At 46.7% G+C, this 13,901-nt stretch overlaps 1 protein-coding gene across 1 annotated transcript in view; it reads left to right on the top strand.

Moving 5' to 3' along the window:
• The window catches only part of ADAM19 (ADAM metallopeptidase domain 19), an 88,343-nt gene that overhangs the window by 51,493 nt on the left and 22,949 nt on the right, over positions 1–13,901 (top strand). The window contains exons 8-12 of the mRNA XM_022590251.3: positions 2,283–2,354; positions 5,725–5,891; positions 8,036–8,120; positions 8,807–8,946; positions 11,053–11,230. Of these exons, the coding sequence (XP_022445959.1) occupies positions 2,283–2,354; positions 5,725–5,891; positions 8,036–8,120; positions 8,807–8,946; positions 11,053–11,230 (642 nt within the window). The remainder of the gene's footprint in view (positions 1–2,282; positions 2,355–5,724; positions 5,892–8,035; positions 8,121–8,806; positions 8,947–11,052; positions 11,231–13,901) is intronic.

Here is a 13,901-nt window from a genome sequence, read left to right as displayed (position 1 = left end):
TTCAGCAGTAAAAATGACCATGCAGCTCCCTGGGCCTAGGTGGGAGCACCTGGGGGTGGTTCTCAGTTTATTCATTCCTTAGGTGAAATGGGAGATCCAGGTGGGGGAAGAGCAAGATGGGATTTGGAGGAGGAGACAGGGCAGCTGTGAGAACAGGTATGCCAAGGACTTTTCAAGATACAGACAGAATGTGGGGCAGTTGGGAAAGACCAGGTGATGCACCGTGTTTTAAGGCCCGTGTCAGCCCAGAAAGTGTAAGTGGGAGATACTCTTTTCTTTACATCAGAGGTCTGTAAACTATAGCCCATGGTCAAATCCAGCCCACTCTGGGTTTTTATAAATAAAGTTTTACTGGAACGTATCCATGCCTACCGCTGCATGTGTTGTCCATGGCTGCTTTTGAGCTACAATGGCAGAGTTGAGTAGTTGTGGTAGAGACTTTATGGCTGCAAAGCCTAAAATATTTACAGTCTGGCCATTTGCAGAAAGTTTGCTGACTCTTGCCTGAGGCTCTTCAGGATAGCATGGTACATTCCTTAAAACTATGGTGGTATTATTGGGCAGCTGTTTGAAGATAGGATTAATATATCTGAAAGACAATGAAGTCTGACTCTGATGTTCTAATAAATACTCCCTAAATGCTGCAGCACTTTCTGTGCCCGTGAGACGAGTTTAGAAATGGGATGACTGAGTAAAGAGAAACTTCAGGATTAACACCTTGGAAAGGTCTAAGTCCCAGGATCTTACATTGAATTTAACTCCGTAGAAAGCAATGGTGAAAGTGAGACGATTGCAGTTCTGATGAGTCATGGTTCCCAGGAGGCCCAGGAAGGTCCAGAAGCAGTGGGAGAATAGGAAACGGTGCGTTTCTCCCCCTATCGTGGCTGAGACACACCCCCATCTGGGCAAATATCCCAGGGTGTTTTATTTGGCTGTTCTTTTCATTTCTTTCTTGTGTATTCTTGTGGGATGCAGTGGAGGAAGGACGTGAAGGTTTGGACTGAAGTAACATATATCGTGTGTACACAAGGTAAATCAGATAGGTACCCAGGTTCTGTGTAACAATGGCAGCATATAGGACATACCCATCATTTTCAAATTTAGGTTTCAGTTGTAGCAAGTTTTATCTTTATGCTGTGAAGCTTTCCTTCATCATTGCAGCTGAAAGTGATCTACCCTTTTTTTTTTTTTTTTTTTTTTTTTTGCGGTACGCGGGCCTCTCACTGTTGTGGCCTCTTCCGTTGCGGAGCACAGGCTCCGGACGCGCAGGCTCAGCGGCCATGGCTCACAGGCCCAGCTGCTCCGCGGCACGTGGGATCCTCCCGGACCGGGGCACGACCCCGTGTCCCCTGCATCGGCAGGCGGACTCTCAACCACTGCGCCACCAGGGAAGCCCGTGATCTACGCTTTTGAAGCAGGCGTGATTAAGTGAGGCTACCTACAGAAATGTGCCCCTCCTGCTGCCCACGGCGGATATTTCTGATGGAGCACAGCATTTTTTGCTGCCGAGCCCCTTGCAGCCTTAGAATTCTTCTCACTGTGGAAGGCATTGCTAGTTGATCTGAGTAGCATGCCTAGATGAAGCCTATTTCCCAAGGTTTTATGATCCTCATTGCCAGCACTCATTTTGTGTCATTCACACAGCCTCCTGTTGCAGTTATTTCTGTGCAGGTTTTCTCAGCCCGTTTCTATTTCATACTCCTTAAATATAGCATCTGCCATTGTTGTTATTTCTGGTCCGCTCTGTGTTTTAACTGAAGCTCCTTCAAGGCTAGGACCAGGACCACACACTTTGTATCCTACCCAGCACCAAGTGCAGTGCCTTGCACACTGCAGTTGTTCAGCAACAATTTGACCATGTTGACTGATCACGTGCACGGAGGCCTTGTGAGATCCCTGTGATGGTGGCTCCATGCTGGGGTGATGACGGAGGCAAGGATTGGATTGGTCCCTCTTCTAAGCCCCAATGGAAGTTTGCAGGAGGCCTTGTAATTAGGAGGACAGGAGAACAAGGTTGACTTCACAGGCTGGAGGAAGACAGTTCAGTTCACTGCACAACTGTTAACATGCCTACCGTGTGCCTGGAACTGAGCTAGTAGTTGGAGGTACCAAGATGGATGTGACCCAGGTTCTGCCCTCCCAAGCTGACACTATGTGTCAGGGAGATAGTCATCATAGAAGACGGAAGAAAATGAAAAGGAATTCAAAGACCAGTAATGGGGCACACGAGGGGTCCTGGGAAGGGTTCTGGGGTCTCACCTAGTTCTGCTTGCCCCATTTAGTTTCAGAAGAATCGACGAGACCAGGACGCCACCAAACACAAGCTCATGGAGATCGCCAATTACGTTGATAAGGTGAGACCAGGTGTGTCCTTGTGGGAAAGGTGCCAGCACCTTAGAGGAGCTGCAGGACAGGAGATCACACCTGACTTGCCTCTTGCTCAACTGGCCGCCCCACCAGCTTCTGGGAGGCAGTAGCGATGCAGCTGAAGCTCAGTGGTCACGACAAGACCGTCAACTGCATGGACCTAGCCAAGTAGCTTGTCTTGTTTGGGTTGCTGTTTTGTTTTGTTTTTTAATTTACAAAATGAGGGGTTGATTTCAATCAATAACTTTGGATTGTTTTTGTTTTTCTGATGGAATCCTTTTTCCAATGTCTAATATAGAAGTCTGATGACAACAGACTCCTCTAAGCTGAAGCAGGGGTGAGGACCCAGAGTGCTGTCCTCTGACCCCCTTCCCCTCATCCCTGCCTTAAAAGTTGAGGAGTGGGTTGTTTGGGGTCAATCTGTATAATCTCCCTCTGTAAAACAGTTCTAAAATCATTTGGTTTTGTCTCTTAGAAAAGCCATGCAGTTGGTTAACTTTCCTAGGTCAGGCTCTTTTAAGCAAGCTCTTAGGAAATACCCAGATTCTTGAATTTTACTAGAATAGGCTGGTCTGGGACTTGGAAATACTTTGTTTATATGAAAGAGTGCAAAATGCAGAAGAGGTAACCTAGAATGACAGTGGCCTCTTGATAGGCGAGTGGTAAATAGTTTTAAAAAGTAGATTTTAATGTTTGGGATCGCAGGTCTCTGAGAATCTGATCACATTTATTGTACAGTTTCAGGGCACTCACAAAATTTCTGAACCTTAACTCTGGGCCTGCTAGGGATTCCTGGATCCCAGGTCTCAAGGGGGAATATATATATATATATTTTTTTCTTTTTTTAAAAAAATATTAGAGGATAAGGAAGAGAACAAATCTTTTTAGGGATTTACAAGCAAATTTGGTAGTGTACTGAAGTCACTGGATGGGCAGGTCTATGCCCTGTGTTTTTGCCGTAGATGACTCTGGAAACGCTGGTCAGTGTTTGGTGCCTGGTGAAAGTCAAACACTGGCATTTCCTGGAAGGAAGGACTCCAGGGACACAGTCTAGTCCTCTCTCTAGCCTTCAGTTCACTCAGCAATAACATCTAAATGATCCCACAACGCAAACACTCAGCATCTGGGAAAACAAGAAAAGCTTGTTTCCCTGGGGGTAGACCATGTTATCCCCCATGTGACATCTATTGTTCTGGAGATGCTGCAGGTGGGAGACTTGGCTGGGTCTCCGCTATGTAGATTCTGCAGCTGGTCTGGGTCATCGAACGAGTGGTGCTGGTGAAAAGTGGAAGGAGAAGAGAGGCGTTAGCAAACCACATCCTTGCTGGAAGGCCCCCCCTTGCCAGCTGGTCTGCTCTGTGAAGCAGTCTCGGTTCTCTCATCTGCAGCTGAGGTTAGTCACTCCCGGCTGGGGTTAGGGAAGGCAAGCTCACTTCTCTGAGGCTTGCTGACCCACCTACTTGAACTGAGCTATTATGGAACTAAAACTGGAATGCACCGCACTGATCAGCTGAACCATGAACCCAATCAAAAATGTTTTTCCTTCACTGTGAAAAAAGCCAAGTTTAAGTCCTCAAAAAGCTCCCTAGTGAAGCAAGTTCAAATTGAAATCCAAACCCTTTATTTTCTGTAATGATTGACCTAGCGTAAAACAGGAAAATCAAAATTTCCATTGAAATCAACTGATACTCTGCTGAATCTGGAGCCCATTTACATCACGGTTTCTTGGGGGCAAGTTGATTCTCTGGATGTGTAAATACGGTAGCACTTCAGCAGTGTAGTGTCGTCATGATTAGACTCTGAGGTCTAATAACCCGGGCCTTAATCCTGGCTCTGCCAGCTTCCTGCTGAGACTTTGGCAAGTTACTGAACTTCTCTAGGCCTCAGTGCTTAATACATAGAAAGCACTTGATAAGCATTGGTGCTATGATTGTTATATTTACCTTGGGGCAGTACCTGCCACTTTCGGATTAAGATGGCATCTCCTGCTCACGTGACCTAGCTTTACCTGCAATTTTTTTTTTTTTTTAAGTTGCTGTCTCAGTATTCTCTAGGATAGGCCAGTCAAAGAATTCCTTGTACCTACGCCTTCCAGTACTTCGCTTTAAGGAAAACCCTCTTCCTGCTATGTGTGTGTGAGATGAAATATACTGTGTCATGAAAGTTAGGTGTAGCTCTAGCCTTAAGGAGCCCAAGGATCAAGGCTCGTGTATAGAATTTCAGGATCTCTGGGTTGGACAAAATCCTGAAGATTATCTGGGACCTTTGCAGCCTAAAGCTTGCAACCTGTTTATGGCATCCTTCACAAAACCCAAAAACCCCCAGTGATGGGGAAGGAAATTTTCAAAGTAAGCACATCTATCTACATGTATTTCATTTACACCCATTTACTTCCAAAATGAGTCGGAGACGTCTTCCAATAAATCCATTAATATATCCGCACAATGGAATACTAGTCAGCAATAAAAAGGAATGGCAGCCTGATACAGGCTACAAGACGGATGAATCGCAGAAACATGCTAAATGAAAGAAATAACAAAAGACTACATATTGTATAATTTCATTTATAGAATATGTCTGGAAAAGGCAAATCTGTGGAGACAGAAAGTGGATTAGTGATTGCCCAGGTCTGGGGGTGAAAATGGGCAATGATGGTAAGTGGACATAAGGGATCTTGTTGGTGTGATGAAAATAGCCTAAAATTGGATTATGGAGATCACTTTACAACTTGGTAAGTTTACTAAAAAATATTGAGCTGTACACCTAAAATGGGTGGATTCTGTGATATGTAAATTATACCTCAATAAAGTTGTTTTAAAAATGCATATACAAGAGAACTTTTTAGACATGTATAAAAATGATAAGGGCCGTAAAGGAATTGGGAGGGATAATTGTACCAGACACCTGTGCCAAAGGTCCTTATTATAGATGACAGCGTGGCTTAGCTCACTTTGAAAGCTTTTTTCCTGTTTGAAATGAAATGTCTTCCTGTCTTTTTTACCTATAGACTGAGCCCCGCTTTAGGCTTATGTGCAAAAATGCTGATCCTTTCTCCACATGAGAACCCCGTGCATGTCTGAAAGCAACTCTGTGTCCTATCTCAGTCTTCATTTCTCTAAGCTAAGTCACCCCAGCTCTGCCACCAGGGGCAGAGCCTCTCTTAGGATGTCGTGCCTGTCTCAGGATGTCCCCCTTCTGAGAAGGTGAAGAGCAACACGTGTTCCCTCTTCCCCTTGGAGGCATGTATAGAAGAGAAATCTGGAATCTGTGCTCTGAGCGCTTGGGCTAGGAAGGGGCTCATAATCTCAAGTGGTGTTGACAGATGATGCTGTGACTCTCTTCTTTTTGTGTTTTCAGTTTTACCGATCCTTGAATATCCGGATTGCCCTCGTGGGCTTGGAAGTGTGGACTCATGGAAATATGTGTGAAGTTTCGGAGAACCCGTACTCTACCCTCTGGTCATTTCTTAGCTGGAGGCGCAAGCTGCTCGCCTGGAAGAACCATGACAATGCACAGTTAATCACGTAAATAGCCTTTTCCGTATGTGTTGCCTTGGCCTTGGCTGCAAAGCCCCTGCCTGCAGTGCGTGTGCTTGTTCGCCCTTTTCTCCCCAGTGCTGAAGGTTGGCTGGACTAAGCCATCCTTACTCTCCAGTCCAGGTAACGAAGTGTTCCTCAGGCATGTGCTCCGTACCCAGTATATCCAGGAAAATATTAAGAAGCCTGAGTCATAGCAATCCCAAGAAGTGTTTACAGCCCAAATAAGACAATTAGCCTTAGACATGTTTAGTTGAGCCTCTGAAACAATTGGGTGTGTATTTGGGAAGTGAGTGACTGTTGGTCATGGCTGCTTTGAAATAGACTTTCTTAGGGGCTCACCTTGATCTTCGTGGCGCTTTGTTCTAGAACAGGTGTTAATCGCCCAAAGCAGGCACAGGAGAGGGGCCTCCTCTGCTTGTCGTTCACGTCATTCCCAGGGGCTCAGGGTCGACTGCGAGACAGTCAAGTGGCAGGTGGCGCAGGAATAGTGTGTTTGGGGGGAGGGAGACATGGGGGGAGAGGGCGGATGTGTTGGAGTTTGTTCAATCCCCAGAGAGAAAAGAGCAGAAACTGATGGGGGTCGTGGTGGCCCGTGACAGTCCCCGGTGGTGATTATCTAGTATTTATTAGTGTTGACTTCTAAAGGTATTCTCAGGAAGTTACAACAAAAGGCACATACATAATAAAACCATTTTTTTTTTCCTGTTTCCTAAATATCTCTGAAACAACAATCATTTAAACCTTTGTTTACTCTTTAAAAGAGACCGGGGAAATAGCCGTACCAAAAACCCAAGTGCTTACTTCATGATGGCACATTTACTTAGGAAGAGTCTTTGGTTACCAAAACTTTGGCCTGATCTTTGAAAGCCTGGAGTTCTGCTTTGGGCAAGTCCTTGAATCCAATTTCCAGTAGGACTTCCTCGGAGCCATGTGTGAGTTTATCAGATAGCCAGTAGGGCGTCATAGAGCTTTGCATGTTTTTTTTGTTTGTTTGTTTGTTTTGTTTTTGCGGTACATGGGCCCTTCACTGTTGTGAGCGCAGGCTCAGCGGCCATGGCTCACGGGCCCAGCTGCTCCGCAGCAACGTGGGATCCTCCCGGACCAGGGCACGAACCCGTGTCCCCTGCGTCGGCAGGCGGACTCTCAACCACTGCGCCACCAGGGAAGCCCTGCATGTATTTTTTTTGCGGAGTGTTTCTCTGAAGATAAGTGTGCCTTGAATTCAACAAGCATGTATTAAGCACCCACTATGAGTCTGATTCTTTGCTAAGTTCTAATGACCCCAAAATAAATGAGATAGCCTTGACTCTTTAAGATATCATGGTCTAAGTAAGAAGACAAACACAGAGATATAAAAGCATGATGTAATGAACTTCCATGTAGATGCTTTAAATAAATTTCATGTTTGTGGTATGCACGAAAACACTGGTATTTTATTCATTCCCTTGCCCCTGCCCTGGATGCGTACAGCTGAGAAAAGCGTGTATTAAACTGGGGGAATGTAGCTGGCTGTTGGCAGATTAGGAGCACAGTTGCAAAACAAAGGCAGAAACAGTTCATCCTTGCACCCAGCTGCACTTTGTGAGGCTCCTGATGGGACACATCTGCTTCCTTGGCCCCAGAGTGATGCAGGAATGAAGCATCAGCCCCCACAGCTGCTGCCCTGACCCCCCTCTCCCCATACACGTACCACAGAGCCAGGGATATGGCAGGGCACCCTGGCAGCTGGCGGAAGTGGGCATGATTCACTTCAGCCTCAGAACCTGTGCCACCCTTCCCTCATCCCCACCCTCTGACCTTTTCCTCTGCGGCAGGAATGGGATGCAGCTTTGCAAGCCCTGCCCATTTCCTTCCAGGGAATGGGGCTACGGGCATATTGTGGGAAGAAGTGAACTTTTGCTCTCTCTTCTGTTTCTCTGGAGCAGTGAGAGAGTAGGTGAGAGGAAGTGAGAGGGGTGGTGACCTGGAAGTTGTCCAGCTGGCCTAGAGTAGTGGGATCTGTCCCCTTGGGAATGATCTGGGAATGTCAGCAGGGCCAGGGAATGCCGTGATGGCCACCCACTCCTGGGCACATGGAAACAGCCCTCTCGGTCCCCACTCCAGTCACCCTCTCTCCTTCCCTCCTGCAGGGGCATGTCTTTCCACGGCACCACCATCGGCCTGGCCCCCCTCATGGCCATGTGCTCTGTGTACCAGTCTGGAGGGGTCAACATGGTGAGTCTCATCCAATATATTGATGCTGCAGAAGGCGGAGAACTGCCCCACAAGACAGGAGGTCATCTTCTAAAAAATAATTTTGTATTAATTGTTGCAGGAAAAAAGAGATTGAACATAAAGAAGGGCCGTTGTTTAAAATGAAGGCATTAAGTTCTAAGAGGTGGAGGTACTCAGGGATGAATTTTCATTTATTGTAATTTATTCCCAATTTTCAAGCTCAGGAGACACCTTGAAGCAATTACGTTAATCATACATCACTAGATGTCTTATATGTTCCAGACCAGGGGTTGAGAAATTGTAAGATACAGAGATGAAATTTTTTTTTTTTTATCTGAAGTCTCGTGTTGTTCTGTATATCTTTATGGAGCAAGAGCCTGTCTCAGAGTCACAGGAAATTATTGCCCTCTTTTGAAGTTCTCTCTGACTTTGTGGGAGTGTTTGGACTACTCATGTCTGACCTGTGAAGTAGACAGCAAGGAGGCTGCTGTCCATTTATTTGTCCACCCCTCCATCCACCTGTATTTATTGACAGATGCAGCAGGGTAGTTAAGAGCACGGGCTTTAGTCACCGAGCCTGTACGCACAGCAACTGTACAATCAGTGGAGGACTGTGAGGCTTGGCTAAAGGAGAGGCAGGGCTGTAGTGGGGAGATGTCCTTGACCTGAACTGTCTCCCTGAGCAGGACCACTCTGAGAATGCCATTGGCGTGGCTGCCACCATGGCCCACGAGATGGGCCACAACTTCGGCATGAGCCATGATTCTGCGGATTGCTGCTCCGCCAGCGCGGCAGATGGTGGGTGCATCATGGCAGCCGCCACCGGGTGAGTCAAGCAGGAAGGTGAGGACGGGGAGGGCGGCAGAGCACGAGAGGCCAGTGTGGCCCCTGTGTTGCTCCCGGCCCAGGGAGCCTCTGTTATACTAACGGGGGCATTGAAGAAAAAGGGGGTTTTGACAACAAAAGCATTGGAGGAAGACCAAGAAAACAATCGTGTGGAAGGAGCACAGGTTTCTAGCAGGAAGTCTGGTGTGGTGTAACCTTAGATATACTTAGTTTCTGTCTTGAGGTTCTTTAGCTATAAAATTGGCATAACCACGTGTGTCTTTTCCACTTCATGAATTTTTGCTGAGAACCCATTTATAACAGCCACAGTCCTTAATCCCTCCATGTGAACGAAGTGTGATCAGTGCTGTTGTGCCTCGGGCCAGATTGAACGTGCTGAGGTGGCCTCCAGAACAAGGAAAGGGAAGGGGAGCATCCACACACCCCCAGTGACTCCTCAGGGAGTTTACAGGCTGTGTTTACCACAAGGAATAAGGACAAGGCAGCTCCATCTCCCTGTAGCTGTGAGGGGTCTTTAAACCAGAGCCTTTGAAGAGAATTCTGGAGTTGCTTAAAAGTCAGTGCCTGGACTCAGACAGCAGAGAGCACTGTTCTTCCGGGACCCTGGTCACTCTTCAGAAGGCAGCATGGTGGGAGCTTGTGTTCCTCCCACCCCAAACCATTAGGGTCTGCTTATGCTTCTTAGGTAATGGTGTGTCTCCAAGAGGAGATGCAGGGGCTTCCCTGGTGGCACAGTGGTTAAGAATCCGTCTGCCAATGCGGGGGACATGGGTTTGAGCCCTGGTCCGGGAAGATCCCACATGTTGCGGAGCAACTAAGCCCGTGCGCCACAACTACTGAGCCTGCGCTCTAGAGCCCGAGAGCCACAACTACTGAGTCCATGTGCCACAACTACTGAAGCCCGTGCGCCTAGAGCCCGTGCTCTGCAACAAGAGAAGCCACCGCAGTGAGAAGCCTGTGTACTGCTACGAAGAGTAGCCCCCGCTTGCCGCAACTAGAGAAAGCCTGCACACAGCAGTGAAGATCCAACGCAGCCTAAATACATAAGTAGATTAAGTAGATAGATAGATAGATAGATAGATAGATAGGAGATGCAGCTTTCTTGGAGCTCCAGTGTCCATTGCTTTCTCCTCACTTCTCAGAGAAAGTGACACACAAAGGATGATGTTGACATGCAGGGGACAACTCCATGGGTCACGCTCAAATCCCTGTGAGCTCACCATTAAGTCCACCTCTTTCTCTCTCAATCTAAAAAGCATATCTGTAGACAAATGGTTGAGAGAGTTATATTTGTTTTTAAGCTGTTCACAAAATTTAGTAGTTTAACAATTATTGTTAAACAATAGTTTAACAATTATTAGTAACAAGTTCTTTGTGACATTCCTGACAACTGAAGAAAACCCTCCAGTGTTTAACCTTTAGTTGGTTTAGAGAATTGGGATCAGGATAACTCTTCCCTTACAGACCCAAATTGTGGTACTGACCTGCCGCCAGAGAGTGTGCGGCTTTTGATTCTTTTTCCCAATAGCGGGATCCAGGACCTTTTATATTCTTGTGATTAAAGACCATGTGTTTGTGAGTTAGCTGGTTGAGTTTGGAGTGCTGCCTGCATCCTTAGAACAGAGATCAGATCACTGGCCCAACAAAGAAATTAAACCCTTGAACTTGGCCTTTTTTGGCCTGGTCTTCTGTTCTAAGAAAATCTCCATCTAATATCAGCTTCAGGAAGAGTTTGGGTTGGCTGGCATTTTATTCAGCTCTAAGGCTCAAGAGACCTATTGTGACACACTAGTTATCCTTTATTTATTGCAACTCCTTCATGAAAACGGCTGAAATTGTTGCTTCAAATTCTCAAGTAAATCCTCCATGGGGCGTAAGAAAAAAAGCATTATGGGGTGGTTAATATTTCTTAATTCTTAGAATGTTAATGTACAGGTGATGTTCTAGGGGGGCAGAATATATGTGCATATGGGACTATAGGGGTCTGAGTCCAGCTGGAATCAGCCTCATGGGCGGCAGGATTGATGCTGTTCTGGCTGCTTGATGCTCAGACTCCCAGCTAATTCCAACCTTGTTCTTCTCCCAGGCACCCCTTTCCCAGAGTGTTCAATAGATGCAACAGGAAGGAGCTGGACAGGTATCTGCAGTCAGGCGGAGGGATGTGTCTCTCCAACATGCCGGACACCAGGACGCTGTATGGAGGCCAGAGATGTGGAAATGGGTACCTGGAAGATGGGGAAGAGTGTGACTGTGGAGAGGAGGAGGTAAGCTGTTGTGCTGGTGCTAGTGGGAGGGGAAGACTTTGCATTGGCTTCAAATCTCAAGGTTAAAGAGAATGCAAGCGAAAATTTAGTCATAGGCATTTCCTGCACACACGTGGCTATCAAAGACCCCGTCACAAATAAGATGTGGGGGGTAAGCCTTAAATATGGACCATGTCTATAGGCTCTCCCGGTTTGAAGTTGACATTGTTTATGTTCAGATTGTGAGCATCAGGTCTACCCAGAAACCACAGTCTTTGCCAGTGAAGCCACAGGTGGCCTCCTTGGCCCTCCAGCTGCACTGAATTTATTCTGAAGGCCATGCAGCCAGATATATGCACCTGAACCTGGGCCTTACGAGGATGCTTAAAATAACAAGCTTATGCTGTTTGGCCTGGAGAAGAGATGATTGAAAGGAAGGGGATGTAGGAAGTACTGGCAAGTCTGAAAGGGGCTTCTAGGAGGAAGGAGGAGCAGAACTCTTGGTGTATAAGCTCTTTCCTTCCTTATAATCTTCAGAATGAGAGTGGTGGGCGTACAGCATAGCTCTCTCACTTTTAACAGATGCTCGCTGTTCTGCAGAAAGCAGAACTGAATAGTTTCATATCTGTTTTTTGAAGGATGAAAATATGTACGTTAACATGCAAAATAATTTGTGGGAGAATGCGTGAGTATTCTATGTATTCAGAATAAACTATGCGGGTGAGATTGAGGGTCTGTATATGTGGGATAAGACTATTTGATTTTCTAATCTTCTCCATGGTTTGACTTTTTTTTAATGCCAGCACGTAACTTTCATAATAAAACAAGAACTAGTTAAAGGCTCACCATCCGCACCACCATGAGTTCAGAGGGATCAGCCCAGACCCTTCAGAAAGGAGAGAGTTGTACTATCACAGAGGGCCCAGTGGGGTTGAAGAGCAGCCTGTGAGTGGGCTTGGCCAGTTGGCTTATATTCAGAGGAGCTTCTCATTCAATAAATATTTACTGAGTATGTGGTACTATGTCATGTGCCAGGTATAGGAAAATTGATAGGCAGAAAAAATAGACATGGTTCCTGTCCTTATGGAGTGTATAGTCCGGTGGGGGAAACACACATTGACCAAATAATTGCAAAAATGTATAAATACAACTGTGGTAAGTGCTAGGAGGGCCAATGGCATGATGCTAGGAGTATATGTAATGTGAGGGGAACTGCCCTACTCAGGTGGGAGTGTGACCTCTGACCCCATGGCCGAAGGCTGAGGAAGGCGTTAGTGAGGAAGGCGTTAGTGAGGAGCGCAGGGAGGCCAAGGCACATTTCAGCTAGAGGAGGAGCCGTGCCTTAGGGTGAGAAGAAACATGGTGTGCTAGAAGGGAAGGAACACAGGTCTACCTGCAGCCCAGGGTGGTAGGAGATTCATGGAAAGAAAGTGCCCTTATTCCTTCTCTGAGGGGGAGACAGGTAGATGAGTATCTGTAGTCAGGTGGTGGCATGTGTCTCTCCAACAAGCCAGACCTGGACAGTGATGGTTATGATATGGTTAATAAGCACGGGGTGGGCCCCAGGCAGACATGGCTTGAATTCGGCTCCAGCACTTGCCAGGTATGTGCCTTGACCAGCCACTGGACTTGTCTGAGTTGCGTTTTCCCCTTTTGTGAAATGGGCATAATTGTGCCTCATAATCCTGCTGTGAGGGACCCATGGATGGGCCTGTCTCTATAGTAGGAGTGTGATAGGGACATTTGGAGTCACTGGGCATCTCATCATCTTTTTTTATTTTTCAATTTTATTGGGGTATAGTTGATTTACAATGTTGTGTTAGTTTCAGGTATACAGCAAAGTGAATCAGTTATATGTATACATGTATCCAGTCTTTTTTAGATTCCTTTCCCATATAGGCTGTTACAGAGTATTGAGTAGAGTTCCCTGTGCTGTACAGCAGGTTCTTATTAGTTATCTATTTTATATATAGTAGTGTGTATATGTCAATCCCAATCTCCCTATTTATCCTACCCCTTACCCGCTGGTAACCATAAGTTTGTTTTCTACATCTGTAACTCTATTTCTGTTTTGTAGATAAAAGTCATCTTTTTTAAAAAATTAATTAATTTTTTGGCTGCGTTGGGTCTTCATTGCTGCGTGCGGGCTTTCTCTAGTTGCAGCGAGTGGGCTCAGTCATTGAGGTGCGTGGGCTTCTCATTGCGGTGTCTTCTCTTGTTGCAGAGCACAGGCTCTAGGCCCATAGGCATCAGTAGTTGCAGCATGTGGGCTCAGTAGTTGCAGCACGCAGGCCCTAGCGTGTTTGGGCTTCAGTAGTTGCAGCGCATGGGCTCTGTTGTTGCGGCGCATGGGCTCTAGGGCACGTGGGCTTCAGTAGTCGTGGTGTGTGGGCTCAGTAGTTGTGGCTCACGGGCTCTAGAGTGCAGGCTCAGTAGTTGTGGTGCGTGGGCTTAGTTGCTCCATGGCATGTGGGGTCTTCCCAGACCAGGGCTTGAACCCACGTCCCCTGCATTGGCAGACGGATTCTTAAGCACTGTGCTACCAGGGGAGTCCCGTCCTCTTTTTAAATCTCATTCTGTATGTCAGCAAATCAGGACCCGTAGGGCAGGAAGGAAGGGAGGAGAGCATGGAACCCCTAGAGAAGGGTCCAGGCCAGCGAGGGTTGAGGAGGAGCAGCAGATGGCAAGAGAA

The sequence above is a fragment of the Delphinapterus leucas genome, chromosome 3 (genome assembly GCF_059928025.1).
Source record: "Delphinapterus leucas isolate spDelLeu-1000000601 "Yukka" chromosome 3, BTC_Dleu_Yukka2, whole genome shotgun sequence".
Classification (NCBI taxonomy): domain Eukaryota; kingdom Metazoa; phylum Chordata; class Mammalia; order Artiodactyla; family Monodontidae; genus Delphinapterus; species Delphinapterus leucas.
The sequence above is the reverse complement of the archived record's forward strand: the minus strand, read 5'-3'. Positions and strand labels throughout refer to the sequence as shown.